Source organism: Lissotriton helveticus, chromosome 9 (assembly GCF_964261635.1).
Source record: "Lissotriton helveticus chromosome 9, aLisHel1.1, whole genome shotgun sequence".
In the NCBI taxonomy this organism is placed as follows: domain Eukaryota; kingdom Metazoa; phylum Chordata; class Amphibia; order Caudata; family Salamandridae; genus Lissotriton; species Lissotriton helveticus.
This window is the reverse complement of record NC_136070.1, coordinates 173,666,960-173,693,979: the sequence shown is the minus strand read 5'-3', so window position 1 is coordinate 173,693,979 and position 27,020 is coordinate 173,666,960. Positions and strand designations below refer to the sequence as shown.

Here is a 27,020-nt window from a genome sequence, read left to right as displayed (position 1 = left end):
GATGCAGAAGGGCACAGTCGTAGGAATAACTTCAAGAGTGAAGGTGCTGTCTGATAAAGTGCACGGTACGGACATGTTGACTTGTCTTTAAAAGTGTCTGGCTAATGAAGTAGTGCCCTATAGACTGTCACCCTTTTTTGCCTTGGAAAGGGTGAACAAGTGCATGCTAGACTTACTCCTACGTAAGGGCAGCCATTGCCAGTTATGGCATGCTTACCTCTCTATAAGAACAGAGACTTTATATTACGGTGATCCCACATGATGGGCCACTTCCAGAGTGAAAATGCAACCGTGGATTTTTTTCCCTACTACACATTGGTAGGACAATGCAGAAGAGCTTCCTTTCTGGAAGTGAAAAAAGCATTAAGAGAGGCGAAGGCACAAAATGTGCTTCTCTTTCCTGCCAGGGTCAAGGTTATGGTGGGCAATTATCATTTATTGTTTGAGATGCTTGGGACTGGCCAATGGCAGCAACGCTGTGAAAAATCAGGTGGACAGGATGTGACTCGAGGTACTGGTGATAACAAACTAATTTGGGATCTTATCGCAGAGGACCTCTAGCAGATAGAACTCTGAGCGGTAGTTCGGACTCCGAAATGACAATGGTAGGTACACCACCGCCTCTGCATAACAGCTTTGCCATGCTTAACAAATGACATGGAACTGTTCTTGACAAATATGTATGCCAGATTTGATTGAATAAAGGACATTGATCAGTTGGTTATGCTTGCAGGATAGAACAACCTTTCTCAGATTGTGGCTTGGCATTACCGGGTGTAATACCTGGAGTTACATGGGCTCTAGGCCGTTGGTGAACTCCTGAACAAATTATTGGGGAGTTGGGAATCTTTTTCTAGGCTGCATACCCTCATAACCCTCTCGGCTGATAGCCACGGGGGTCACTATGATATTTCTGCAAATGTTGTTTTTCTCCTTCTCTTGTATTGCTTCTATTTGCTTTGGATGGATAGCAGTTGTAATTCCGACCTGGGGATGGATGTTTGGAAAGTTTTACTCAAAGTGCCCACTTTGTACACAATGCACTCACAACGCTCCACACGTCTGTGAGTGCAGTGGCAAAGGGAGGCCTTGCACTTTGGGAACAGACACAGACAGAAACAGCAACGTTTGAGAAAAAACAAAAAACATTTGATTAGTTTTTGGTAACGGGAACAGCATACCATACTTGAACATAGTATATGAACTCTGGCATCTTGGAAGCACTTCCATATCAGGAGCTCATCTCCCTTCCCACTCAAAATCCAGTAATACATCGGCCTAGGCATAACCATGATTTGTTGGTCCTGACACCCTTCTTCCTTTATACATTATGATGGGATCACATTCTACCTGTCCCTTTTTGGTCCTCCATGTCCTGTATTTCATTCCACAGATTTTATTGAATTTCCTTGGGCATTCCAATGCTTGGTATACCATTCTCGGTGTGTGCAAGTCTATATTGCGGGCTCATTGAGTCATCCGGGGTGGTGTCTTTCTGTCCCACAGCTGTATGATATCCCTACTGGCCATCATCGGCACTACATTGCATAATATGAGGGAATATTGGGGTATTGCCTGCTCCCCCTCGTACCTAGGTACACCACCCAAGCTGTTGAATTAACTGGTTGTCCAATCACCCGTTCCATCTGGCCACGTAGGTCCTGTCAGTGGGCATGTCATTTTAGACATTCCCACTGGGTATGGATGAGTGTGGCTTTGCGGTTACAGCTACAGAGGCAGCCATTTGTGAGGATCCTACCCATTTCGTGTAATGTGGTTCGTGTGTAATATGATTGCAACCGCCCTTGGGTATCTCCATGCTGCCTCCTATTCTGTGTCCTCAGTGATTCCTAAGTCGTGCTCCCACCTATGTTTTAGCTTATCGAGGGGCTGTTTACTGTTTCGGTTAAGAGTTGTATAGAGATATTGCATGTCTATGCAAGGGGGATTTCCCTTATGAAGCCCTGCAGATTAAATTATGCACATACCCTTTTAATGCAGAGACACAAGACTCCGGGTTGATGATTATTGAAGTCTCCATTAAGTGGCAACCATCCTCCTTCTAATATTTGGGCATAAAAAACTTATCAGCACGAATGAAGTATTAGATGGTAACCTCATCAGAGCCATTAACTCCACCTGGTCCCAGATGAAGTTCTGGAAAACGCTGCTGCTGAACGTCATGGGCAGGCTAGCACTGTCCAAAATGATCATACTTCCGCGCCTCTTTCTTTGCGAATTTGCCTGTATACGTTCAGTCCAAAACATTCCGGGAATTGGAGCAGCTTCTCAGAGATTTTATTTGGAATAAAGGACGTCATAGAGTGGCCCTGTGGAAGCTTTATATGCCTACAGAAAGAGGAGGTTTAGCTGTCCCAAACATGGAGCTGTACTACCTGGCTGTGCAATTGTAATGGTTAACAAAATGGCTGGCAGGTTTGCAGTTTCTGATACGGCCACTGTCCAACCCCCCTGGTCATTATCTAGAGTCTGTCATCTGTTTCATCCCATCGCCAGGCATCCTATTCCAAAACCGAGCACTTTAGCTGTAGCCTATTGCTGCTACAGATGATGCTTGCTACTCACTAGACACACAACCCCCTATGCTCATGCACTCCACCTCCTCGGTACCCCAAGGACCGGAACTGGCACAACAATAGGTGCATTGGAACCATGCTATGCCGTAGAGGTGCGTACGCAAGACGATTTATATGAGGATGGAATACTGCTGCCATTTGACAAATTAGCACAGGATACAGGTATCCCACCAGGCCCATTTATGTTCTATAATTCCATAACATCAGCACAACAAAGTCCTGAGGAGACATGAATACGGAGTCCCAGCTCCACCTAGTCATACAATACTTACATGTCATGGGTATGGGCAGTCACATTATACATTGGCTAGCTGAAGTGTTACTAGCAGATGTGTTACTATCATACACTTTAAGACCCCTTACATGCCTGTGTCAAACCTGGGAGAGAAACCGGGGAAGCCATGGGAGGACAAGGAATGTAATGTCATCAAAGCCAGTGCCACCCAGATCGCCGAAACGCAAATTTTCCGCATCATTCAAATCTTTATCATCCATAGAGCATACCTGTCACCAGACAAAATTAATAAATGCTATCAGTTAACCTCAGCAGCATGCCCCAGATGTGACCAGATTGGAACAGATCTCCTCCATATGCTGTGGGCCTGCCCTCTTCTATATGACTACTGGCAGGAGGGTGGGTTCTGTTTATAGGAATACACAGTCCACCCCCGTCTACACACATGGGAAGAATGTATATTAGGATTATTTCCTAGGCCCAAAAAACATATAGTGGCCAAAAGACATGTCACCGGAAGATGGAAAAATAATCACCCTCCCCCTTCAAATTGTTGGAATATATCACTTTTGGTCTGAGCAGAAGTGGAAAGTGTTGCTTTACATGAAAAGGAGACAGTTGGTTTGCGCAAATACCCAATAGCCCTGTAGTGACACTACAGCAGGTGAGATCAAAATAAAATGGGGATACGCCATAGGATAGAGGGCTCATGGACATCAGGAGCCACCTGTGTCGCAAAGCGTTATCCAGAGCAGGGTCAGCGCGGTTCAACCAATTTGAACGCTCTGGAAGTAACTTGAAGCCTGAACGATATAGACAGACTACTTGGGCTGAACAAAAGGTGGGGCTGACACCGGGCGGGACAAGCTATTACATGGGGTCTATCTACTGCTTACTACCAGTATCAAGTGCTTCCGTTCGGCCTCAAATCCGCCCCACGGACATTCTCCAAGTGCATGGCGGTGGTGGCTGCCTTCCTCCGCGTGCGGAAGATCTTCGTCTTTCCCTACCTAGGCGACTGGCTCCTAAAAAGCTCCACACCTGTTCTGCTTCAGAGCCATCTCTCTTACTTTCTCAACCTGAAGCATTCTTTGGGGTTGCAAGTCAACTACAAGAAGTCGGTCCTCAACCCCACCCAACAAATACATTATCTGGGCGCTTCCTTGGACTCCGCAGAGGCAAGAGTGTGTCCTTCGGAGGAGAGGTTGTCACCAATGCTTCTGAAGTGCCGCACCCTGCTTGACACCCAAAGTCCTACAGCCAGACAAGTGTCGTCACTACTGGGATCAGTGGCCTCGTGCATCTACATTGTGCCTAATGCACACCTTCACATGAGGCCTCTGCAGCAGGCACTCAAGGACCAATGGTCTCAGAGGTCAGGCCACTGGGAACATCGTGTCTCTCTTCATCAAGTAGCCAGAGACTCCATCAGATGGTGGATGAAACGTTCTCACATGTTGCAAGGAGTTCCGTTTCATCAGTTGCCTCCAACTCAGACAGTGGTTACGGATGCCTCAATGCACGGCTGGGGTGCTCATATGGACCAGCTGCAGGTACAAGGTCTCTGGTCCGAGACAGAAAGAAGCTATCATATCAACTTCTTGGAGCTACGGGCTGTCTATCTGGCGCTCAAGTCCCTGTACCCGTCTCTACACTCCAGCCACATTCAAGTTCAGACAGACAACACAACAAAGATGTTCTATCTGAACAAACAAGGAGGCACCAGGTCACGAGTTCTGTCTCTGGAAGCTCAATCCATTTGGCAGTGACTTCTGGCGAGAGGTCTCTCTATCGTTGCAGTTCACCTTCCAGGAATCCTGAATGTTCAGGCGGGCGGCCTAAGCAGAGACTTCGTAGAAGCGCACGACTGGGTGCTCAACGAAGAGGTCGTGCAGGAGGTGTTTCGACAATGGGGCGTACCAGACATAGATCTGTTTGCAGACGCGGCAAACGCGAAATGCCACGTCTTCGCGTCCAGATTCCCCCAGCAGGGATCACGGGGGAATGCTGGTCTCAGACATTGCTGTACGCTTTTCCTCCTTATGAGGGCACAAGAAGGTGGCACATTGTCGGATATCACTAGGGAAGCCCTGATTGCTTCAATTACTAAACACAAGAGTGATAAGTTGGATGTGTCTATGCTCAACTTAGACTATAAGATCCTCAACAAAGTGTTAGCGTATCGTTTAGAGCCATTCTTGACAACACTGTCCATCGTTATGAGCGTAGCTTTATTCCCCAGCACAATACCTCATAACAAATTAGACGTGTGTTTAGGGTATTAGACCCCTTACACAATATCACCGTACAGCATTGGGGCAGTCATAGACATACACAAGGTTTTGCGATTCTCACTAATCCTGAGCCCAAAGTGTACTGTAAAGGGTACCTGGCTGCGTTGTCTGCCTTCACGTGTCTCCCAGATTAGCCTTACCTGTTTAAATTCCCTATTGTGGTCATATTTCTGAGGGGTTGGCTAATCTGTATCAAACATACAGGCCCTGAGCTCCTTTCTAACATTCATATCCATTTTCCATGACTAATAGGTGTTGCTGCCTTCCTCCCTAAGGTTGTGTACTCACTTCCACTTAGGGCAATCCATCAAGCTGCCAACCTTCTTCCCCCAACCCATCCCACAAAGGAAGAGGAGCGGCTTCACAGATTTGATAAACAGGAGGTCAGCTTCTGCCTGGACCTCACTAGAGATTGGATGACCAGCTCCTCATCAGGTACTGTGATGCCAAAAAAAGGCAAAGCTGTCCAGAAATAGATGCTGTTCAGATGTATCATCCTCTGAATTAAGACCTGTTAGCTCTTGCCACGAAAGAACCTCCAGACGGAATCAGGGCTCAGTCCACCAGAGCCAAATCATCATCTTCTGGCCTTGCCAGATGGATTTTGATTGCAGGAATCCGCAAAGCAGGTATGTGGTCATCCCTACACATGTTTGCTAAGAATTACTGCTTGGATTCCGAAATGCGTAGGAATGGCCACTTACCTAGATCTGTCTTGTCGGACATCCTCATTTAACCACCCATCAACCCTCCTCCAAAGAAGGGTACTGCTTCGCAATCTATTCTACAGGTGAGGAATCTGCAGGTAGAAGTAATCATCAGAAGAATAAGTTACCTACGAGAATGATCTTTCTGGTGGATACATGTATCTACCTGCAGATCCCCACCGATCCCAACTGCCTCCCCGTTTGATGGATGTGCTTCAGGGAAAGATTACTAAGATTTCAGTTCCAGTTTGATACTGCACTACGCATTGTTAATGCCAGTCCATCCTATTACCTCGAAGCCTTGGGAAACGATGGTTTTAAACTGGTGTCGGTGCGCCAAAGTGGGGGCTATATTCCTTTGGTGACGCCACTCAATGACACTTCGGCCACCCATACGAAGCCAGCACCACCTGCCCACGACTTGTGAGATTGAAGTTTCCGGATCCAGTCTGAAGCCTGAGATTGTTCTACAGGTGAGGAATTTGCATGTAAATAGAGTATTCATAAGAAAGTTAATTACCACAGGTAAGTAACTTTTTCTTTTAGCCACCTTGTTCTTGATAGTCAGAATATTCATATTTAAAAGACCTTTTATATAAGTACTCTGGAGTGGAAATTGGACCAAAGCCCAAAATGAGATATCACGTATAATTAAGATCTCTTGTAATGAACTTAAAACTTGATTTTATTGTTGTAGGGCATATTATGGAAACATTAATTTTTTTGGTGGTCCTTCTGCAACATCTGTAAAAGCATCAGTAAAACTGAAACAGTTGGAAGAGGAGAACGAAGATGCCATGTTTGTAATTGCCTCAGATATGTGGTTCGACAACGCAGAAGTATTAGAGAAATTACGCACCATGTTTTCAGGTAAGGGGGGCACAAATGAGGTTAAATGTACAGCTTCTCAACCTTATGCAATCTGAATTTATTTAAATAGATGAGGTTTTTGTATCCATATGCTGGCTAAAATAGAGCTTCATCTTTTGTTTCAATTATTAGAACAATACAGTTTTACAAGTTTGAAAAATGTATGAAGTTATGAGAGGCTATCTTTTTGTTGGCGGAAGTCTGGTCAATATTTTAAGCCTACTTTAGAAGACATTTTAAATCAAAATCTTTATTTGCGGATGAAGGATGACAGCCAATAAAATGAACATAACAATACTTATTATTCTAGCAGCACGTGTTGTTCAGATGGTGTTCGCTGCTTATTCAGAGCTGTCCATATGTTCAATTAATAATAAAGCAAGTTTGGTAAAAATGCCTGTTAGACTGTCCGTCTTAGGGTGGTCTTCCCCCAAACCTTTTCCCTACTTACTGCCTTTTTTGGTGCTGAAAAACGTTTTTGTTGTCCTTGGAACCCTGTGCACTTTACTGCTACTAACCAGTGCTAACATTCCTGTGCTCACTTTCCTACACATGGTAGATTGGCTTACATCTGATTGGCATATTTAATTTACTTTTAAGTCTCTATTAGAGGGTTATTAAAGCATGCGCCAGGCCTGTCACTACAGCCTGAATGCAGTTTAAACTGCCATGTCGACTTGACATTTAAACCCCCTTCCCAAGCCCTAAACTCCTGTTTTATTGCATATAGGTTACCTCTAAGATAGGCCCTAGTTAGCTCATAGGACAGGGTGCTGTGTAATTAAAAGGTTGGACGTGTAAGTAAAAGGTTGGACATGTACTTTTAAGTTGTAAATGTCATGGTATTGAAAAACTCCTACATTTGTTTTTCACTACTGTGAGGCCTACCCCTCCCATGGGTTCCTATTTGGAAGTAGGTAGCCATGTGAAGCTTAGTATCTATGAAATTGTAATGCTAAACCCTCTTTAATAGTAATATTTAAATTTTCATTATAGTTTTGAAAAGGCCACTTTTAGAAAGGTGGCATTTTCCGGCCCTTAGCCCTTTGTGCCTATATCCTGTCTTGGGTCACATGACTGGGTGTAGCTGCCAGTTAGACTTTGTGAATTCCTCCCAGACAGTCACACAATAGAGGGGTTAGGTGTGCCTGAATGGTCCATCTGCTGGCAGGATTTAGGGGGGGCAGAGCAGAGCTGAGCACTGCCCCACTTGCAACTGAATAGGGTGAGCTCTGCCTTCACACAAAGGGCCAAATAACCTCACATTGTCACTACAGACAGCTTGGAGCCACAGCAGGGGGAGGCAGGTTATTTCATGCACTTCAAAGAACATTTCTAGAAATGTCTCCCGCCTTCCAGAAAGGCACCGGGTATAAAAACAGGACCTTCAGATTGACTCTTCATTTCACTCCCGAACTGCGGAAGGACTCTCAGTGGACTGCCTGCTACTATGCACTGTGCAAGGTTGCTGCTGCACCTGGATGGACTGCTTTGCTCTGTATAACCTGCCTTGAGTCCTCAGAGGCCAGCCCAGCTGTTAAGTCTGTTATCTTCACTTGAACCCAGGATTACCACAGTGACACCAAGGGCTAGTTTGCTGGCCTCCTGTTCAGTGCCATGGGGACACAAAAGGTCCCCACCATCTTGAACCCGTACCTGGAACAAGCCTGATTGAGTCATGAACACCAATGAGGTGTCCCACCAGTCCTGGAACCTTGGTTGTGATGCTCAAGGTGCCCAGATGGCCAAATCCAAAACCTGATGACTTAGAACACGTTGGCCAAAAACTGCTTTGAGAATGAGGAGGAGACAGGGACCAACCTGCTCGCCTATCTGCCTGAGGTGCATCGCCGGTTGGATTGAGTTGGCAGCTTCTCCGCTAAGTTCTACTCTGCAGCCGCAAATCCTTTTCAGCGGTCCTTCATCAAAGGGGTACATCTCTCTGCCTTGTCCAGCTAGAGATTTGCGACTTTCATTTTGGCAACTACATTTGAAAGTAGAAATCTACACAGCAGCTTTAACCCTCAGTCATCTGATGGCGACGCTCCCTCCTCGGAAACCTCATGCAGCCTTGTTCTACTGAACTTTACCTCCTCAGGATTTCTTCCAAGTCTGAATGTAAGCGCTGACCGGGCCCAATCCACTTTTTGTATCCGGACCGCGCTCCATCGTGGTCAGCTATATTCTCTTCCAGGGGATACTCATCAATAGTCATAAGCACTGAATAGTCCCGCCCGCGTGTGGGATCCCAGAGCAGTAGCCAATAATATGCATATATCTTCATATATATATATATATATATATGTATATATATATATATATATATATATATATATATATATATATATATATATATATATACATAAATAACCATATGTATAGATAATATGCATATACATATACATATGCAGCCTGAAAACACACTACTAGGCTCCAAAAACTGCCATAATTGCATGTATCTTTTACATTTGACAAAATAAAGACACATAAGTCATCATAAACATATGATATGTATATATATATATATATGAAGAAAACTGCCCTGAGTTTGCTTTGAAACACACAACCTTTATTTTCAAAGGTAAAAAGGCAGGATCATAGAGGCAGAATTAGCCTAGACAGGCTGCATAGAAAACCATTGGGAAAATTGGTGCTGTGCCTTTAAGACCTCCAGGAACCCCCAAGCTCCCATCATGCACCACAGGTGACAGTTAGGTCAGTTCTTTTTTCCGGCTCCTCTGTGAGGATCCTGGAGCATTGAGCTTGCCAGTTGGTGATATTTTATCACTTTATTCTGGTAAAAAGTTAATTTTTTTGACTTCACTCGACGCCTTTAGTCCTTAGTTGACTAATTCTACAAATGTTTTCTGAAATTTGGCAATTTTTTCCTGTCAAAATGCCGGCCTTATTTAATAAGTGCCCGGCCTGTGGAAAAAAGATGGCTAAGTCAGACCCTCATTTGGTCTGTATTGCTTGTCTACCTTCATCCCACAAGCCAGACCAGTGTTACCACTGCAGCAAGTTTTCCAAGAGAACCCTTAGAGAGAGGGAGAAGATTAAGCAGCATTCCTTGCAGGAGAGAGGAAAGGAAACAGTGAGTGGGCAAGAAGAACATCACTCAAGGAAGCCCTCCTCTCAACCAAGAGAGCGCAAAGAAAAGGTGAGAAAAGGAGGCATCGGTCTCCTACCCCGTCGAGGGACAGATTACCTTTGTGCTCAGAGTCTGCGTCGAAATCGATGTTGAAACATCCTTCGCCGTCGAGACATCTGTCGTCGTCGAGACATCCTTCGCCGTCGAGACAAGGTGAGAAGAGACATAGGATGAGGTCGTCATCCATGCATAGGCGGTCCAAGTCTGGCTCGCCTACGACGTCAAGAGGTCGGGGCTCGACGTCGACACATGAACGTCGAAGCTCGCCGCCGAGAGGCTCTGGACCGGCGTCGTGATCGCCGTCGACGGCGAGAGGTCCAATGCCATCGACATCGAGCCGAACACCAAGGGCTTAGATGCCGAAAAGACCCAGACATTCGACGTCGAAGAGACCCAGACATTCGACATCGAGACTCATGCCATCGACGTTGTCGCCGAGGAGGTCGACGTCGAAGAGATCACCGTCGAGGAGATCGACTTCGAGATCTAGGAAAAGGCCTTCTGGGTCTAAGAGGTCAAGATCTAGGTCACTGTCGAGGAGGTTGATGTTGAGGAGGTCGACGTCGAGGAGATCTCAATCAGCTTCTCCCCCAGCGAAGAGAACTAGGGCGACTTCGAAGGACCGTTTGACGAGGGACACCCAGGTGGTGACATCAAGGAGTGCTTCTTCCTCCCCAGGGCTTCAGATAGAACAAGTATCTCCAGAGCCCTCACCAGTACCATCTCCAGCTCAGCCAACTAATATCTCGCCGAGATGGCTAGGAGATATTAGAGAGTGGAAGATCCGCAGGATTAATCTACCACGGTCTCCTTCAAGATCCGGGTCACTTTTGATCCAGTCTGTGCATTCTTCGGGGAGGCACGAACGTACCACGCCGAGAAGGTCCCCATCGGTAAGAAGTCAATCATCACTCTGTCCTAGGAGTCTGGCATCTTGACACCGTTTCCCTAGTAGACGAAGCTGTAGGTCTTCTTCATGGTCGTTGGATTCCAAGGCGGACTATTCTCCGACTCTTTCTTCCTCTCCTCCAAGCAGAATATCACCCATCGATAATATTCTGACCTTTACTGAGGTTCTCTGCCGTGGGGCTGTGAAACTCCAAATTGAAAGGCCGGTCTCTACCACCAAAACATTGGTGATCTTTGAAAACCTGCACCAAAAGTCTTCCTCATGACCTTTGCTTCCTCTAGTGCCTGGATTGCTGGAGCCTGCTCTACAGAAATTTCTCACTCCAGCATCGGTGGGGGCTGCACCATCTAGGATCATCAAGAAATATAAGGCTCCTGAAAATGATCCCTTCTTTCTGAGGGCTAACCCTCCATCAGACTCTGTTATTTTTTCAGCGGCACGAAAGAATCAGACGGGGGCGGCATCATCAGCTGTGATAAGGAGAGAAAGGCCATGGCTTCTGTGGGTAAGAAAATGTGCACGACCTCAGCTTCGTATATGAAAGTAGCCAGCGCCTCGGCCCTGCTGGGCAGATATGATTGCTCTTTATGGGACTCTCTTTCACGGTACAAGGAGAAGCTTCCAAAAGAGGACAAGCAAGACTTCCTTAAAATCCTGCATGAAGGTGGCTTAGTAGCCAATCAGGTGATCAGTGCAGCAGCAGATGCCTCAGATCTGGCTGCTCATGGCTACTCTCATGGGATTTGTGCCCGACGCTCTGCCTGGCTGAGATTGACGGGGCTGAAACCTGAAGCGCAACATCACATTCTCAATCTCCCCTTCAATGGGTCATCACTCTTCGGATCTCATGCCGATGACGAAATGTCTAGAATGAAGACCGAGCTGCTTATAGTAAAAGCTGTGGGGCTCGAGAAGAGGAAGCGCTTCAGGCGACTGTATCGTCCTTACGATTGGTAACAAAACCAACAGAGGGTTCAAACCCCTCAATGGTCCTCCCAGCAAAATCAAGGGAGGTCACAATTCTCCCAGCGTCGTCCTGGTAGAGGAAGAGGTGGTCATTCCAGACAGTCCACACCTGCTGGCAAGCAACAACAACAAAAGCAGTGAGTGCTTGCTTCCCCTATCTCTGTTACCCACTCCGGTTGGGGGAAGTGTACGTTTCTACCTGGAAGAGTGGACACAAATCACAATAGACAAGTGGGTGCTGAATATTGTAAAGAATGGGTATACCATCAAGTTCAAGTCCCCTCCACCTTTCATTCCTCCTCAAAAGACAGTCACCCATCGTATAAATCTTTTGAGGGAAGAGGTGTCTGCTCTACTACTAAAGAATGCCATTGAGGAGGTCCCATGGCATCAACGTTTGTAAGGGATCTACTCTCGCTATTTTTTGGTCCCAAGAGAGGTCCAAACAAGGAGTTCAGGCTTATACTAGATCTCAGACGTCTCAACAAATTCATTCTACAAGATAAATTCAGAATGCTGGCATTACATCAAATAATACCGCTTCTACATCAAGGGGACTGGATGTGTTCCATAGATCTTCAAGATGCCTGTTTCCACATACCAATCTCTCCAAAGCATCAGAAGTTCCTAAGGTTTTGCATCCAATCAAACCACTTCCAATTCACGGTCCTGCCCTTCGGGCTGAATTCGGCTCCTCGCACTTTCTCAAATTGCAGGGCAGTAGTAGCTGCGTTCTTGAGGAAATAGCACATATTCGTCTACCCTTACCTAGTAGACTGGCTTCTCAAGAGTGCGTCTCCCACTCTTCTGCAACAACACCTTACACAATGCATTCACCAGTTGCATCGGCTCGGTCTGCATGTAAACTTCAAAAAGTCCATCCTCAATCCAACACAGTGGATTCACTATCTAGGCTCAACTCTGGACTCAGTCAACGCAAGAGCGTATCCTTCGGAGGAGAGACTATCATCCATTCTCCTCAAGTGTCAAACTCTCTTGAAGACACCTCAGCCCACGGCCAGACAGATCTCCTCTCTACTGGGGTCCATGGCCTCATGCATTTTTCTCGTTCCAAACGCCAGGCGTCACATGAGACCTCTGCCGCAGACCCTGGAGGATCAGTGGTCCTAAATATCCAATCTTTGGGAGGACAAGTTATCATTTTCTCTGTCAGTCCAACTCTCCATTCGATGGTGGATGTGATGGAGTCTTCTATTCGTGGGAGTTCCTTTTCAAGAGGACATGCCCCAGCAAACTCTGGTAACGGATGAGTCCCTTCAGGGATGGGGCGCTCTTATGGGTTCATTACAAATACAAGGGATGTGGTCAGAGAAAGAGCATCTATACCACATAAACATGCTGGAACTCAGAGCTGTACATCTAGCTCTCAAAACGTTCTTTCCTTCAGTCGGCCTCTCTGCTTGTTCAGACAGACAACACAACAACAATGTACTACCTGAACAAACAGGGCGGAACCAGATCCAGACCCCTGTCGCTGGAAGCACAGGCAATCTGGAAATGGCTTCTGGCTCGAGACATGAGAATATCTGCAGTTCACTTACCGGGCGTCCTCAATGTCCAAGCGGACGACCTAAGCAGGCATTTTGCAGACGCACACGACTGGGTGCTAAAACAAGAAGTGGTACAAGACATCTTCTGCGATGAGGGAACACCAGACATCGATCTCTTTGCGGACGGCAAAAACGCAAATTGCCGCGTCTTTGCCTCCAGGTACCCGCAACCAGGTTCCAAGGGGAATGCTCTGTGGATAGACTGGTCAGAGACATTACTCTACTCTTTTCCACCAATTCCACTCATTCCCGTGGTGATCAGGAAGCTGTAAAAGTCCAAGACAGACATGATCCTGGTTGCTCCAGATTGACCTCACCAGTGGTAGTATCTGGACCTTCTCTTCCAGGGGATACTCATCAATAGTCATAAGCAGTGAATAATCCTCGCCCACGTGCGGGACCCCGGAGCTTATACCAAAATATATGTGTGTGTGTATATATATATATATATATATATATATATATATATATATATATATATATATTCACTGTCATCAGCAGTGCATTGCGGACAGGCGAGTTACAGTTAGCTGAACTAACTATAACGGGGGAATTTCAATGGTTTTGTATGAGTGTAATGTCCAGCGAACTATAACATGTGTAAAACCTATGTTTTTTCAGTGAATTTCTAAGGTTTTTTAAATGCTAATTCCTAACTATAACTTATGTGAAACCTATGGTTTTTTTCAGTGAATATATATATATATGTCCTGAACCTGTCATGTGATCAAGCCCTGGGATCAGGGTGAAACGCGTTGTGGCGGTGGTGCAGGCTAAATAAACAGCTTGAAGCACATTTTTCTTGGGTCTGCATTCGTTCTTGGCAGTAGCGAGCATTGGAACTGAGTGCTTGATATATATATATATATATATATGTATATATATACATACACACAGGAAAACTAAACAGCCACTTCCCTTACAAAGAAGTACAAAGTTTGCATGTCTGCAGCCTTTCTTATTTTTCACCTTATTCATCTTCTGCTCAATCAACACATCATCCACACATACACACACACCTACTTATTCCCTTTCTTGGCTGGGGTTATCAATCATTCTTCTTTAATTCAAATTCAAAGTGCAGGCCCTTTATAGACGCTTTTTATTATAACAACTACCCCGGCCGAAGGCACTATAAAATTTGCACACTTGCTCCCTTTCTTGGCTGCACTTATCAATTATTACTCAACCCACAATATGCGGCTTAGGTTACCTCAGGTAAGGTAGATAACAAGAGCACTCTTTCGTTACAGTCTTACACCAGTCCAAAACAAGCACTAAATAAAGACACCTGCATCTTTCAAATGTTTATTTCTAACACCGTAATCTCATGGCCAGTACCTTAGATAATACAAGCAAACATATTATCAGAAACAAAGTTGTCAGCATTGTTACTATTCCATAAAATACAGAGGGAGAAAGCATCCTATAATGCAAAAGGGAAACAGATTTAAAATATAACTAGATTTCACCCTCCCTACTTAGCAGGTTAGTTTATAACTACAGGAGATATCATACAACTACATAGGCAGACCCAAAGTAAAGTAAAGTAAAGTCCACATTTGTAAAGCGCACAATCACCCGTAAGGGTCTCTAGGCGCTGGGGGGCCGTCGGGAAGATTAAGCGAGCTATTGCCCAGAGTCACATGGTGCTGGGCTGACCTGCCGCCGGAGCCGGGGATCGAACCGTGGTCCCCAGATTCCAGCGTCAGTCGCCCTGGCCGCGGCGCCACACCTCTTACCTCTGTTACTCAGCAGTAGTGGATCACATTGAGTTCTACACAAACTGTCAAGATACGAATGTTCTCCAACTGTGTGTAATCATGCCTGCACAGTGCATTACTAAACGCGCCAGTATCAGAGATGCCACAGCTGCATATGTCTTATTGCTCGATCGTGCGAAGATCATTCCGAATAACACACACAGTATCCAAGATAACCTTGATGTTTCCTGCTCTCACTATACACACTAAAGTAGCGAGGCAGTCTACAAATGTAGTATATCAAATTATTCTCATATGAAGCAAAATACTCACCCTTCTCTAAACAATATTGCAAGTGCGTGTTGTGTGCAAAGCAGAGCAGGAACACAAAAATGGTGTTTAAGCTTAACCCATGCTAACTTAACACGGTGTAAGTGCAAGGCTCAGCCCACGACACCTTTCCTTGACCAAAGTACATAATATAAACGTGGGCAAATTGCGAACGCAGAGTCCAAGCCTAAAAAGCAGAGTCAAGTTCAATTTTGCAAAAAAAATTATTCGATCTTTGATAAAAAGCAGTAACTAAATAATAAAAAATAGGTCGAAAAATCAAACAGTCTTATTCCACCAGCGTATAAGCACAGTATGTAGCAACAGCCTCCAAGAGGAAGTCATTGTTCTCATCTGAAAACATTTCAGCCATCCAATTCAATAGTGGGAATGAACATACATGTTCCTCAACGACCGGAGCCTCTATCACCATCTGAGGAAAACTTCTTCAATGTAAATGCGTGCCAAGAAGTCATGCACCGCTGCAAAAACATTCCAACGTCCCATTATTCCATGTATCGCTGCTAAGGCCATAATCCCGCCGCCAGAACAGAGCAAGTCATGAACCACTAAGGGGCTTATCAGCTGGTCATAATCCGCGTTGGGAGACACCGTACCGCAGAGACACAAATCCAGGGCCCAGCCGAAATCGCAGCTCAGGCAATGAAAGACAGGTTGAACGCATGTGAAAAAGGAGAATCGAAACGATAATCCATAAGCTGCGCTCAATGTAGCCAGAGGCAGCGCTCCGTAATAACTAAGCATTCGGTTGCGGACCAGCAACAACCGGGACATATTGTCGTCTGCTGCAAGATGTGCATCCATATTTAAGTAAACAAATTAATACAAGCACACCGGCAACTAATGTGACCATTAAGGACAATCCACCAAAGATGCTGGGAAAAATCGAATGAAAAATCACCGACAAGACACCAAATATAGTTTCTACAGAAGTCACAAGGCCACTGCTTATAACTTTTAAAAAGTAAGCTCACCCCCTACTCGAGGACGCATTAAAGATAGTCTAAATTAACTCCCTAAAATTCCGGGGCACGTCTGTATTTAATAAAGCATGCACTTCTGTGCGGGTGTTTGCTACATGAAGGACAAATGTTTCTCTAGCAGATGTAAGAGCGACCTCTTTTTGAGACAATAGCGCTCTTATACGGCTCATTTGGTTGACTCTGCTTTCAAGGTCGGAAACGACGGCCAGATAGAAACATCCAGCTTCCCATGCAGAGGAGTAAACACAACTTTTTTATAGCAAACCACACGCTTAGTTACCGTAATCATGTAAGCGATGCCTGCTAACATCGCACAACAATCTGCATTATTTCAAAGTAAATAACTTCCGTTTGCCAGTAAACTGAACGTTGTTATGATAGCAAGTGTCGGAGTGCCTTTCAAAACTCAGGCCAAATTAGCCGTATCTTGATTACAAGAGCCATGCAATTGTAGGTGTCCACAAAGTAAGGAGTGATCAGGTGCTATTGAGCAATCCTCGCCATTCTGACAAACTTCTTTTCCCTCCCTCAAGCACCTATATATAAATGGTAATAACCAACCTTCATGGAGATAAGCGCTCCCTAAAGATCCATATCTGCCTATAGCATAGTATTTCATACAAACCTCAAACTTAAACAGTCTTAAAAAGTAACATTATGATACCGTGGATAAGCCACACAGCTGAATCGGATCTCCAATGAGTGACCACTTGTAACAATTCTCATAGCGCGCCTTGTGCTCTGATTTGACAGTGAGAGAGTGATCGCACCATAGTTTGTCTGCTAATCATTCTCAGCATACGCTTCGAGGTTACGCATCGTATCAAAGCTTACGTAAGACCTCACGTACTGCGCCCCATACGCGAAAGACGCAAATGTTTTTAATTGTTTAAAAACATATATTTATGTATTTAATGAACATACTAATAGAATACATTATGTAGGATACTTATGAAAAGAGTTTTTTAAAACTTTGAACAATTGTATATTACTTTTAAAAGCAATTACACAAATCGCGCTGGAACGTCATACGAACCCACATCGTAAGCGTACGCAAAGCCATGAGACTTTAAAAGAAGAAATTTCATTGGTTCATAACACTTCCTATTCCAACTGTTGAAAGTTCCGTCCCTCTTTAATCATTCTACTTTCACTTTCTAAAAAGAAGCATCTCTTCTGAGAATATTGTCAAATAGAAGGAAAATTACCATAATAACCACACGGACACAGACATAAGAATATGAGGATTTAATGTCCCATTGCTAGACTCGCGGCAACTTCCTTGCCCGCCTGTATTCCCAGAATGCAGTGGCCGCATGCTCTGGTAAACTAGAGCGCGTCGCCACACGAATGTTTAAGGAGCCACAAAGGGACCCCATCTCCCGGCACTCAAAAAATAACATTTGGGACCGTGTGGGGAACCCCAATACCTCCACGTTCCCAGCCAGCTCCCCGCGTCGTTCGAAAGCTGGCATTGCTTTGTCAGAGAGACCAGTTTATACGCTCCTCTCTCTAACAAAAAGCAATCTGCTTTCCTACTTAAAAAAGACAGCATATTAACTTGCTCTCTCTTTCAAATAGGAAAGCGGTTCGCTGTACTAAAGTGGAAGCCGCGACCCGCCCGCCCTACCATAGCAATCAGCAGTGTCCCGGGGGTAGGTACCCCGGGACACTGCAGAAGCCGACCCTGGGAGGTGTCGGACCCCAGGGCCATCAAGAGCTCCAGGAGGGAGGCCGCGCGACCCCCTCTCAACATTAAAAAGCCCCGAAAGATGGTGGACCCCCCGGCACGCCACTTGAAAACGGAGAAACTTTCGATGCTTCCTGGACACTAGAATGTGGAAATAAGCGTCCTGCAAATCTATGGAGTACATCCAGTCTCCCTGATGTAAATGAGGGAAGATCTGGTGTAGAGCAAGCATCTAAAACTTTTCTTTTCGGATGTGTTTAAGAGTCGAAGATCCAGAATAGGCCTGTACTCCACAGAAGAACCTTTCTTTTGGACTGACATATCGAGAGTATACCCCCTGGCGCCTCTGATGAATTGGGACATGTTCTATGGCTTTTTTAAGCAGAAGGGTGCTCACCTCCTCTTGTAGGATAGGAAGACACGAGGTGGGAACACCCTTCGGAGGAATTGAAGGAGGTGGGATTTTGAATCGTAGAAGATAACTATTTTTTACAATATCTAAAACCCACTTGTCGTTTGTTATTTTGTTCCACTCCTCCAGAAAACTAGCAATACTTCCTCCTACCGGAGTGGACAACACATTCAGAGGAAGTGTCCCCTCATTGCTTTGTTGGCTGTTTTAAGGTAGAGGTCTGTTGTCTATAGTTGCCTCTTCCTCTCCCTGGTCGTCTTTGATGAAAATGAGATCTCTTTTGTTGCTGGTGACCATGCGACTACCACTGGGATGATTGACCCCTTTGTTGGAACTGCCGTTAATCACTGGAACGAAAACGCCTTCGAAAGTCTTTCTTTCTCTCTAGACCCACAGTTTTTACTGTGTCTAATTCCGCCTTCATTTTCGCCATCTCTTCGTCCACATGAGGACCAAAAAGGGAAGACCCATTGAACGGAAAGTTCGTGATCTTTCGCTGCACCTCAGGTTTAAGTCCAGTTAACCTCAGCCATGCGGAACGCCTCGAGCAGATCCCATGAGCATATCCGTTGGCAGCCAGATCAGCAGAATCCGCAGAGGCGCTAATTACTTGATTCGAGACAAGAGCCCCCTCTTGCAAGATTCCCCTAAAATCTTGCTGATCTTCCTTAGGGAGCTTATCAGCAAAACGACCCATAAGGAAATGTCGTATCTCCCTAATAGAGCGGAGGCACTGGCAACCTTCATGAACGAAGCTGATGTGTTGCACATCTTTCTGCCCATGGAATACATTACTTTGCTGTCTCTATCTGGAGTAGCTGAAGAGGAAGACATAGTTGGCTGAGTCTTCCTAGCCGCTGCCATGATGATGGAATCTGGAGGTGGATCAGAACGTAGAACTGATGGATCCTGATCTGGGGCCTTATACTTTTTAGCAATCCGTGAGGGTACAGAACCCACAGTTGCAGGTGTTAAAAAGGTCTTAGTGGCAAGATCAATAATGCCAGGAACCAGAGGAAGCAGCGGTCTAGCAGAAGAACGGTGGTGCAGGGTTTCGAAGATTACTGAGGCAGAAACCGTAGGCACTGACATAGCTATGTTTAGCTTATTCGCTCCTCGACATAATACCTCATTGAAGGTGGTCAGATCGTCAATAGGCGAAACTCTTGATGGAGGAGTAGAGGTACATGTAGGAGAGTAATCTCTCATTGAGGTCTTAGTAGAAGATGTCGACCAGGTAGGAGATCCTCGTCGCCTTCTTTGTGGTGAAGAATGGAAAGAACGATATCTATCCCTTGAACGCCTTTTACGGGATCACGGAGAGCGCGATCTGTGAGGGGTTCTTCTTCTGAACGACAGTACTGTCGGAGATCTTGATCTTCGAGGAGACCTCTGAGGAGTCTGAATTGGAGATCTTGACCGGTGGAAAGGAGAGTAAGTCCGGGAGTAGTCCGACCCAGGGCTGTTGAGGGCCCTAGCCTTCTTACGTCGAGAATCATGAAACCTGGGCAATATGTAGTCCTGGAGATGAAGATCTGGAGGGAGAGGAAGATGCAGCAGCAACTTCCTCCAAGTTTACAGCAGGTTCTTTGTCCCTTGACGTCTATAGCCTGGACGTCGACAAATGTTTCTCCCTCGACGTCGACTCGTGGTGAAGCCCTCCAGGAGTCAAGGACCTCGTTGGTCTCAACGGCGAATCCACCTTTTCCAAAGGGGATCTCGACGGCGACCTATAATGACGTCGAGATGACTTCGACGGAGTGATGATCTCGACGTCGAGCGTTGTACTGCTCTTGATGTCAATTGTTCCTCATGCCTCCTCGTCGTCGGCAAACTCCTCGACGTCGATCGATGATGAGGCGACGGAAAGTGTCTCGACGTCGATTGGTGTCTAGACGTCGGTGTGTGCTTCGACGTCGACAGACCCACATCCTTGTCATACCTTGATCCCACAGTAGGACGCTTCGACGTCAAGGCCTTTCTCGACGACGGAGACTCATGCCGTCTCGACGTCCGGGACTGTGCAGACCTTTTCTTCGACGGTGAACAGTCTGGGACCTGCCTTTTTCTTGATGTTGTAGAGGCAGTCTGGTGCCAGTGTGGATGAGCTTGATGAGAGGAGGGCTCTTGACTGCCAAGGCCACTTTCCAGATGGGATGTTCCTCTCTCCACCACTGCTTGCAGGCAAATCCTCTACCCCTGAGAGTCCTCGAGGAGAACTTCTTACAGTGGTAACAAGACTCAACTTTATAGTAGGAAGAAAGACAGGCGATACACACAGAAAGTGGATCCGAAACAGCCTTCTTCTTTCCACAGGATGGCCATTTTCTGAAGAGAGCTGGCATTCTGACAGAAAAAGATGAAAAATGTATGTCAGAAAAAGAAGATAAAACCTCTACCAGCACATGAAAACTGCTAAACAGCAAGACAAATAACAATTTCTGACTAAAAGGTCAAAAAACTGTCGAGCTCAAGCTCCAGGATCCTCTCAGAAGGAGCCGGAAAAAAGAACTGACCTAACTGTCACCTGTGGTGCATGCTGGGAGCAGAGGGCTCTCTGAGGTTCTTAAAGGCAAAGTGCCCAGGTTCTTGTGAATCTTAAAGGCAAGGTGCCAGTTGTCTTTTCTGTCTTAGGACAGTTATTCCTATGCAGCCTATGGGCCAATCTGCATGCAATTACTTGTTTTTTTCCTTGTTCTGGAAAATAAAAGATTCTTGTATGAACATTTGGGTATATGGTCTTTATTACAAGTAGGCTTAAGTGTTTTAGTACTACAAGTATTGCTAAATTGTTTTCTAGCTGTTTGTCCCTATCTTGGTTAGAATTCTTTCATTGGGCTGCATAGTTACATATATGTAGGTTCATACATATTTAGGTGTATAGGATTTAAAGTTTATAAACTTTAATTTCTGAGCATACACCTGTATATGTATGTACATATATTTTATATAGTAACCTTGAGCAATCTATGAGGTTAGTCGATCTCCTGGTCAAGTACGCACGAGTGGACAGACAAAAGAATCTGGATGAAGTAGCCCGTATCAAGGAGGCGCTACTAAAAGAAGAGTTTGGCAAAGATAAAGCTTTCATTGAAAAATCCATGAAGGAAATGAAAGATCGCCTTAAGAAGCATGAGGATGTCATAAAAGCGAGAAAAGCCTATAAATTTGCCAGGGACCAGCAAGACTATGAGTTGGGCCAAATATACACTTTTGCCCGCAAGTTCGATCATATGCGCAGGCAAAGAGGCAAAGCACCAACCAAATCAGCACAGAGGGCACAGAATGAAGAAGCAAATGCCAATATTTCAGGTGCTGTGAGTACTGATGGGAGTCTGGTTCCGAGTGGTGAGGACTCTGATGACAGTGACCCAGGTGTAAAACAAGGGGATATGGGGCAACTCACCCTGGCCGAAGAAATAGAATATGTTCGGGCCCAACGCAAATCCTCTCTACGTCCAAGAAACCAGAACCAACAACAAGGAAAAGCAGGAACACCAGGAGAAAGCAACGCAGAAAGTGCGCAAAAGCAAAAAGGTCACCAACAGAAAAAACGATTTTGGAGGGACAGCAAAAAGCAGTAGATGAGAACACTATTGTCAATCTTACCAAAATTGATTTAAGTCTGGCAGAAAAACAATTGCTTTCCCTAGGTCTCTCATACTGCCCGGAGAGCAACTTTAATTACTGCAACACGCGCGTGGATATTTTTAAGTTTATTAGAAAAATCAAACTAAAAAAATATTATTCTATAAGAATAAACTTGGAAGCAAAGAAAAAGTTGCACACAGCCAAATTCACAGAACGCAGTGGATTACTAGCCAGCGATATTCCACTCATGCGCACCATGCGAGCGTTGCAAGGAGATGAGAACGAAACTGCTAGTACTCAGGAAGTGGCAAACAAGGAAGACATTGAAATTGACCAAGCTTCCAATAGCCCATTTAGAGCACCATCAACCTTCATTCCCACCATGCCGCGGGATGCCATTGACATCTATGCTGATCGCTTAATAGAGGAAATAAAACTTCTTCAAATTAAAACTGCCAAAAAGCGTCAACCACCTAGTGTCAAAATAAAATATTACACAAACCTCATGCAAAAACTGAAACATAACAGTACCGTTGTTGTGAATCAATCCGACAAAGGAGGAAACATCGTTTTATGGGGCAAGGTGGAATCTATGGAGGAAGCATACAGACATCTCGACGACAAAGAGTGTTACACTAGAATGGATATGAAGGCTGTGAACAAAATTTATGGACAATACAAAAATGAGCTCAATCAATGGAAACGCGATGGCCTCATCACCAGGGATGAACACAAGTTTTTGTGGAAAGAACATCCAACCATACCAAATATCTATTTTATCCCCAAGGTCCACAAAAAGGTGCTGCCTACACCTGGGCGACCCATAGTGTCTTCCATTAATAGCATGTTTGAAAACACTTCCAAATATATTGACCACTACCTTCAGGATTTTGTGCCAGCATTACCTGCCTATATTAAGGATACCACAGAATTCCTTTTTTTGCTGAATCAATGTGAGTGGTCTGAGGAACTGTTGTTCATAACTATGGACATTGCAACGCTCTACACGAGCATTGACCATGCTGATGGTCTTAGAGCAGTGACATTTTATCTAAGCAAAAGGCCCATTGAAATGTATAAACACAATTGCATGTTACTCAAGATGATTGACAAGTGTTTGAATAACAACATTTTCTTGTTTAACAACTCCTTGTTCAAACAGCTCAGGGGTGGCAATGGGGGCATGTTTCTCCCCCAGCAACGCGGGGCTCCACGTAGGCTGGTGGGAGGAACATGTCCTTAGGGCCCATTTTGCCACAATTTGCTCAAAACACATCTTAAAATATTGGAGGTATATTGATGATGTATTTATCATATGGCAGGGATCGACACAGGAAGCAGTGAATTTTGTCAACAACATCAATGACAACCAGCTTAACCTTAAGTTCACAGCCAGCATGAGTAGGACAGAGGCAGATTTTCTTGATGTGCATGTGGCAATTGAAGAGAATAAGATAACAACTAGGATTTTTAGAAAGAGCACATCTGGGAACACGATCCTCCATGCTGGGAGCTTCCACCCCAAACACACCATTGCCAGTATACCTTACGGTGAGTTTTTGAGAATTCATCGAACTTGCAGCTCACCTACGCTCAGAGACCAACAGCAAAAGGAGGCCAAGGATAGGCTCATAGCCAGGGGTTATTCACCACCCATGTTAGATACTGCTATGAAAAAAGCCAACACTTTGAATCGTCTGGCTCTTCTTGATCCAAACAGAAAAAACTCAGATACCGAACCAGATGATATGGTCACTAACCAAATCAGACTTATCACTGGTTTCAGCAGGCAGGCCAAACAAATAAGTCAGATAGTCAGACGCGAATGGCCCATCATTATGACTGATTTAGTCTTGAGGGAGATCATGCCTAAAGCCCCCACCATCACTTTCAGACGCGCATTTTCTATGCGCAATGAATTGGTCACAAGCAGCCCTGAAACTATTAAAGCAAGAACTGGCTGTCCTCTAAAAAAGGTTTTTTCAAATGTAGTTCTTGTCGGGCCTGCACATTCGGGGTCAATACTACCACCTACACATTTTGCATACACATACCAATAGTCACTAGTCCCTACCCTCTGAGGGCAGGTTGAGAACAACATTAATTAAGATGAACTATCACGCATTTTGTGTTTTTTATTTATTAAGAATCGTTTATATATCACACTATGCACTTTTCACTTCTTATAATGTTATTTGATAAGAAATGTCCCCTTTTTTTCAAGCTTCTTAACAATTGCGTTCTCCACAGTGGCCATACACAAATATGGACACAACATCAACTATGCTAACACTCGCGCAACATGTTCAGACTTCACTGGGACTAAAACGCATTTATGCACCAGAATAACTTTAGTTTATAGGTAATTGGCCCTATACCAGATGATTATATGAGAGTCAACATGTAAACATGGTTCTCAATATTATTGGAGCATATATATATATTACCTACTGGCGGTCGCCAGTAGGTATATATAGTTAGGATTTTTTCTCTATGGGTTTTTTGAAAATTCTATGTCTAATAACTTTGGCGTTTGTGGACGGAATTGGCTGAAAAAGGAAAATGGCACATTTTGTTTCTGAGCAGCCCTTGAAAATTTGGGGGGGGTTCGTCCAGTGGGGGCCGAGAAAAAAGGGGGGTCCCAAAACGTGTTTTTAACATTGAGTTTTCCATAGGGCGGTTGGCCTCACTTTTAGCCCGAACGGCTGAATGGATTTGCACGAAACTTGGCAAAATTGTAGGGACTGGTAGCCCGATGTGCCTTTTGTAGGTCTCAATATATGTGCTCCAGTGGATTTTGAGAAATTAACGTTTAAAAAAAGATATATATCTGTAACAGCGGACCGGGCAGCGGCCCAGGACGCGTACTTTTCGCGCAACGGAGCTTTGTGAAGCGAAGCTGATTGGTTCTCTGGCGTCTGTCAACATTCCAAACAGTCCGTAGCGGCCGCCATCTTGTCTCTCGGTAGGATCGAGAGACAAGAGGAGGCCAAAGCGAAGGGGCAAATGACCATAAGGGAGAATAGTAGATCCTCGCTGACCCCCTAGGTTTGATGTGGAGGTTTTAAAAGGGCCCCGCGGGGCAAAAAAAAATAATAATAATAATAATCTGAATGGATTTGCACGAAACTTGGCAAAATTGTAGGGACTGGTAGCCCGATGTGCCTTTGCTAGGTCTCAATATATGTGCTCCAGTGGATTTTGAGAAATTAACGTTCAAAAAAAGATATATATCTGTAACAGCGCTCCGCCTCGCGTAACGGAGGTTTGCGAAGCGGATTGGTCATTCTGTCACTGGGCTATAGTTGGGCTACATCTGGCTGATATTTGGGCTACATTTGTTTTTTTGTGTGTCTGGCGGCCATCTTTGGGCTACATTGGGCTACATTGGGCTTCATTGGGCTACATTGGGCTACATTTGGGCTCCAACATATATATAGGCCAATGTAGCCCAATATATATTTTTCAAAGTTAATTTTCGTAAAAACCACTGGAGCATATATCTTGAGACATAGCAAAGGCACATCGGGCTACCAGTCCCTACAATTTTGCCAAGTTTCGTGCAAATCCATTCAGCCGTTCGAGCTAAAAGTGAGTCCAACCGCCCTATGGAAATGAAGGAAATGAATGGGTAATTTGTAATTAGCAAATAGCTAATCGCAAACTAGGAATGGTAAAGAATCGCTATTTATTCCTTAAAGTTCGCTATTTAGGAAATGCAAAAAACTTTGATGATACATATGGCGGTTCATCTCTAACAAGATAAGAAGCATAGGGATACATTTATGATGACTGGCGCATCACCAGGGATGTGTTAGTCATTCTGTGCCGCTGTTCCGTCACCTATGGTGTGCTGCATTTACAATGCGGCGCATCATGGGGCAAAAACAGCACAGATGCGTGATGTATCTGTGCCGTAAAGGTGGCGCATTGCTGGAGTTGTATCGCAAGTGTGATGAAGCTCCAGCAAGGGTCGGGGGTGCCCCTGTCGCAGGGTTTCTGTTCTCACACAGAACTGTGGACAGAGGATTGGAACCTCGGCGAATTAGGGTGTCCCAAAACTCACGTTAGTAATCAAAAACTCCTTAGCAAGCTAGGTACAGTGTCACATTGGATATAACAAACTCTCAATGTTTAGACAATCCAGAATATGAACTTATAGTACCTCAGGATACGTGGAACTCATGAACAGTCGGTCGTTATATATTTCTTAGAAACCAGAACATGGAGTTAAGAAGAACACATGTGTATTTGAAATGTTTATTTACTAATGCCGTCTTCTGAGGCGTAGTATCTTAGATTATACAAGTACACATATTATCAGTAGCAAAATTACCAGCATAGTCAGTAGTACATAAAAAGCGAATGGTGACAGTATGTTAACATGCTGTAAATGAATAAGAGTTAGCAACACTTATAAGCAGCCGCGGGCCGTGGAGGGAGTTACGGTGAGGCAGGGAGGCGGGGAGGGGGAGAAGCAGGGTGGAGAATACAAGTACACATATTATCAGTAGCAAAATTACCAGCATAGTTACTAGTACATAAAAAGCGAATGGTGACAGTATGTTAACATGCTGTAAATGAATAAGAGTTAGCAACACTTATAAGCAGCCGCGGGCCGTGGAGGGAGTTACGGTGGGGCAGGGAGGCGGGGAGGGGGAGTGGCAAGGTAGAGAGGGCTCCACCCTGCTTCTCCCCCTCCCCGCCTCCCTGCCTCACCGTAACTCCCTCCACGGCCCGCGGCTGCTTATATCTCACCCTCCCTAATACACATATTATATTATTTGCTAAGAAGGTCTCTTTGTGTTGGTTTAGGGCGTGCCCATACTTTAGTGTCTTAGATTTGAAGGAATCACATCAGCATACACCAGCTCTCTCTTCATGTGAACCGCATCAACTGTTGTGTATGTGTGTTCGGCAAAGCAATATAAAACCCGCCTCATGCCCAGAATTGGCAGAAGTTGCACTTATGTTATGAGTATGAAGTCG

At 45.0% G+C, this 27,020-nt stretch overlaps 1 protein-coding gene across 4 annotated transcripts in view; it reads left to right on the top strand.

Moving 5' to 3' along the window:
• The window catches only part of POLE2 (DNA polymerase epsilon 2, accessory subunit), a 490,721-nt gene that overhangs the window by 257,819 nt on the left and 205,882 nt on the right, over positions 1–27,020 (top strand). For all 4 annotated transcript variants that reach the window (XM_078659706.1, XM_078659707.1, XM_078659704.1 and 1 more), the window contains one exon: positions 6,531–6,703. In XM_078659706.1, coding sequence (XP_078515832.1) covers positions 6,531–6,703 — 173 coding nt within the window. The remainder of the gene's footprint in view (positions 1–6,530; positions 6,704–27,020) is intronic.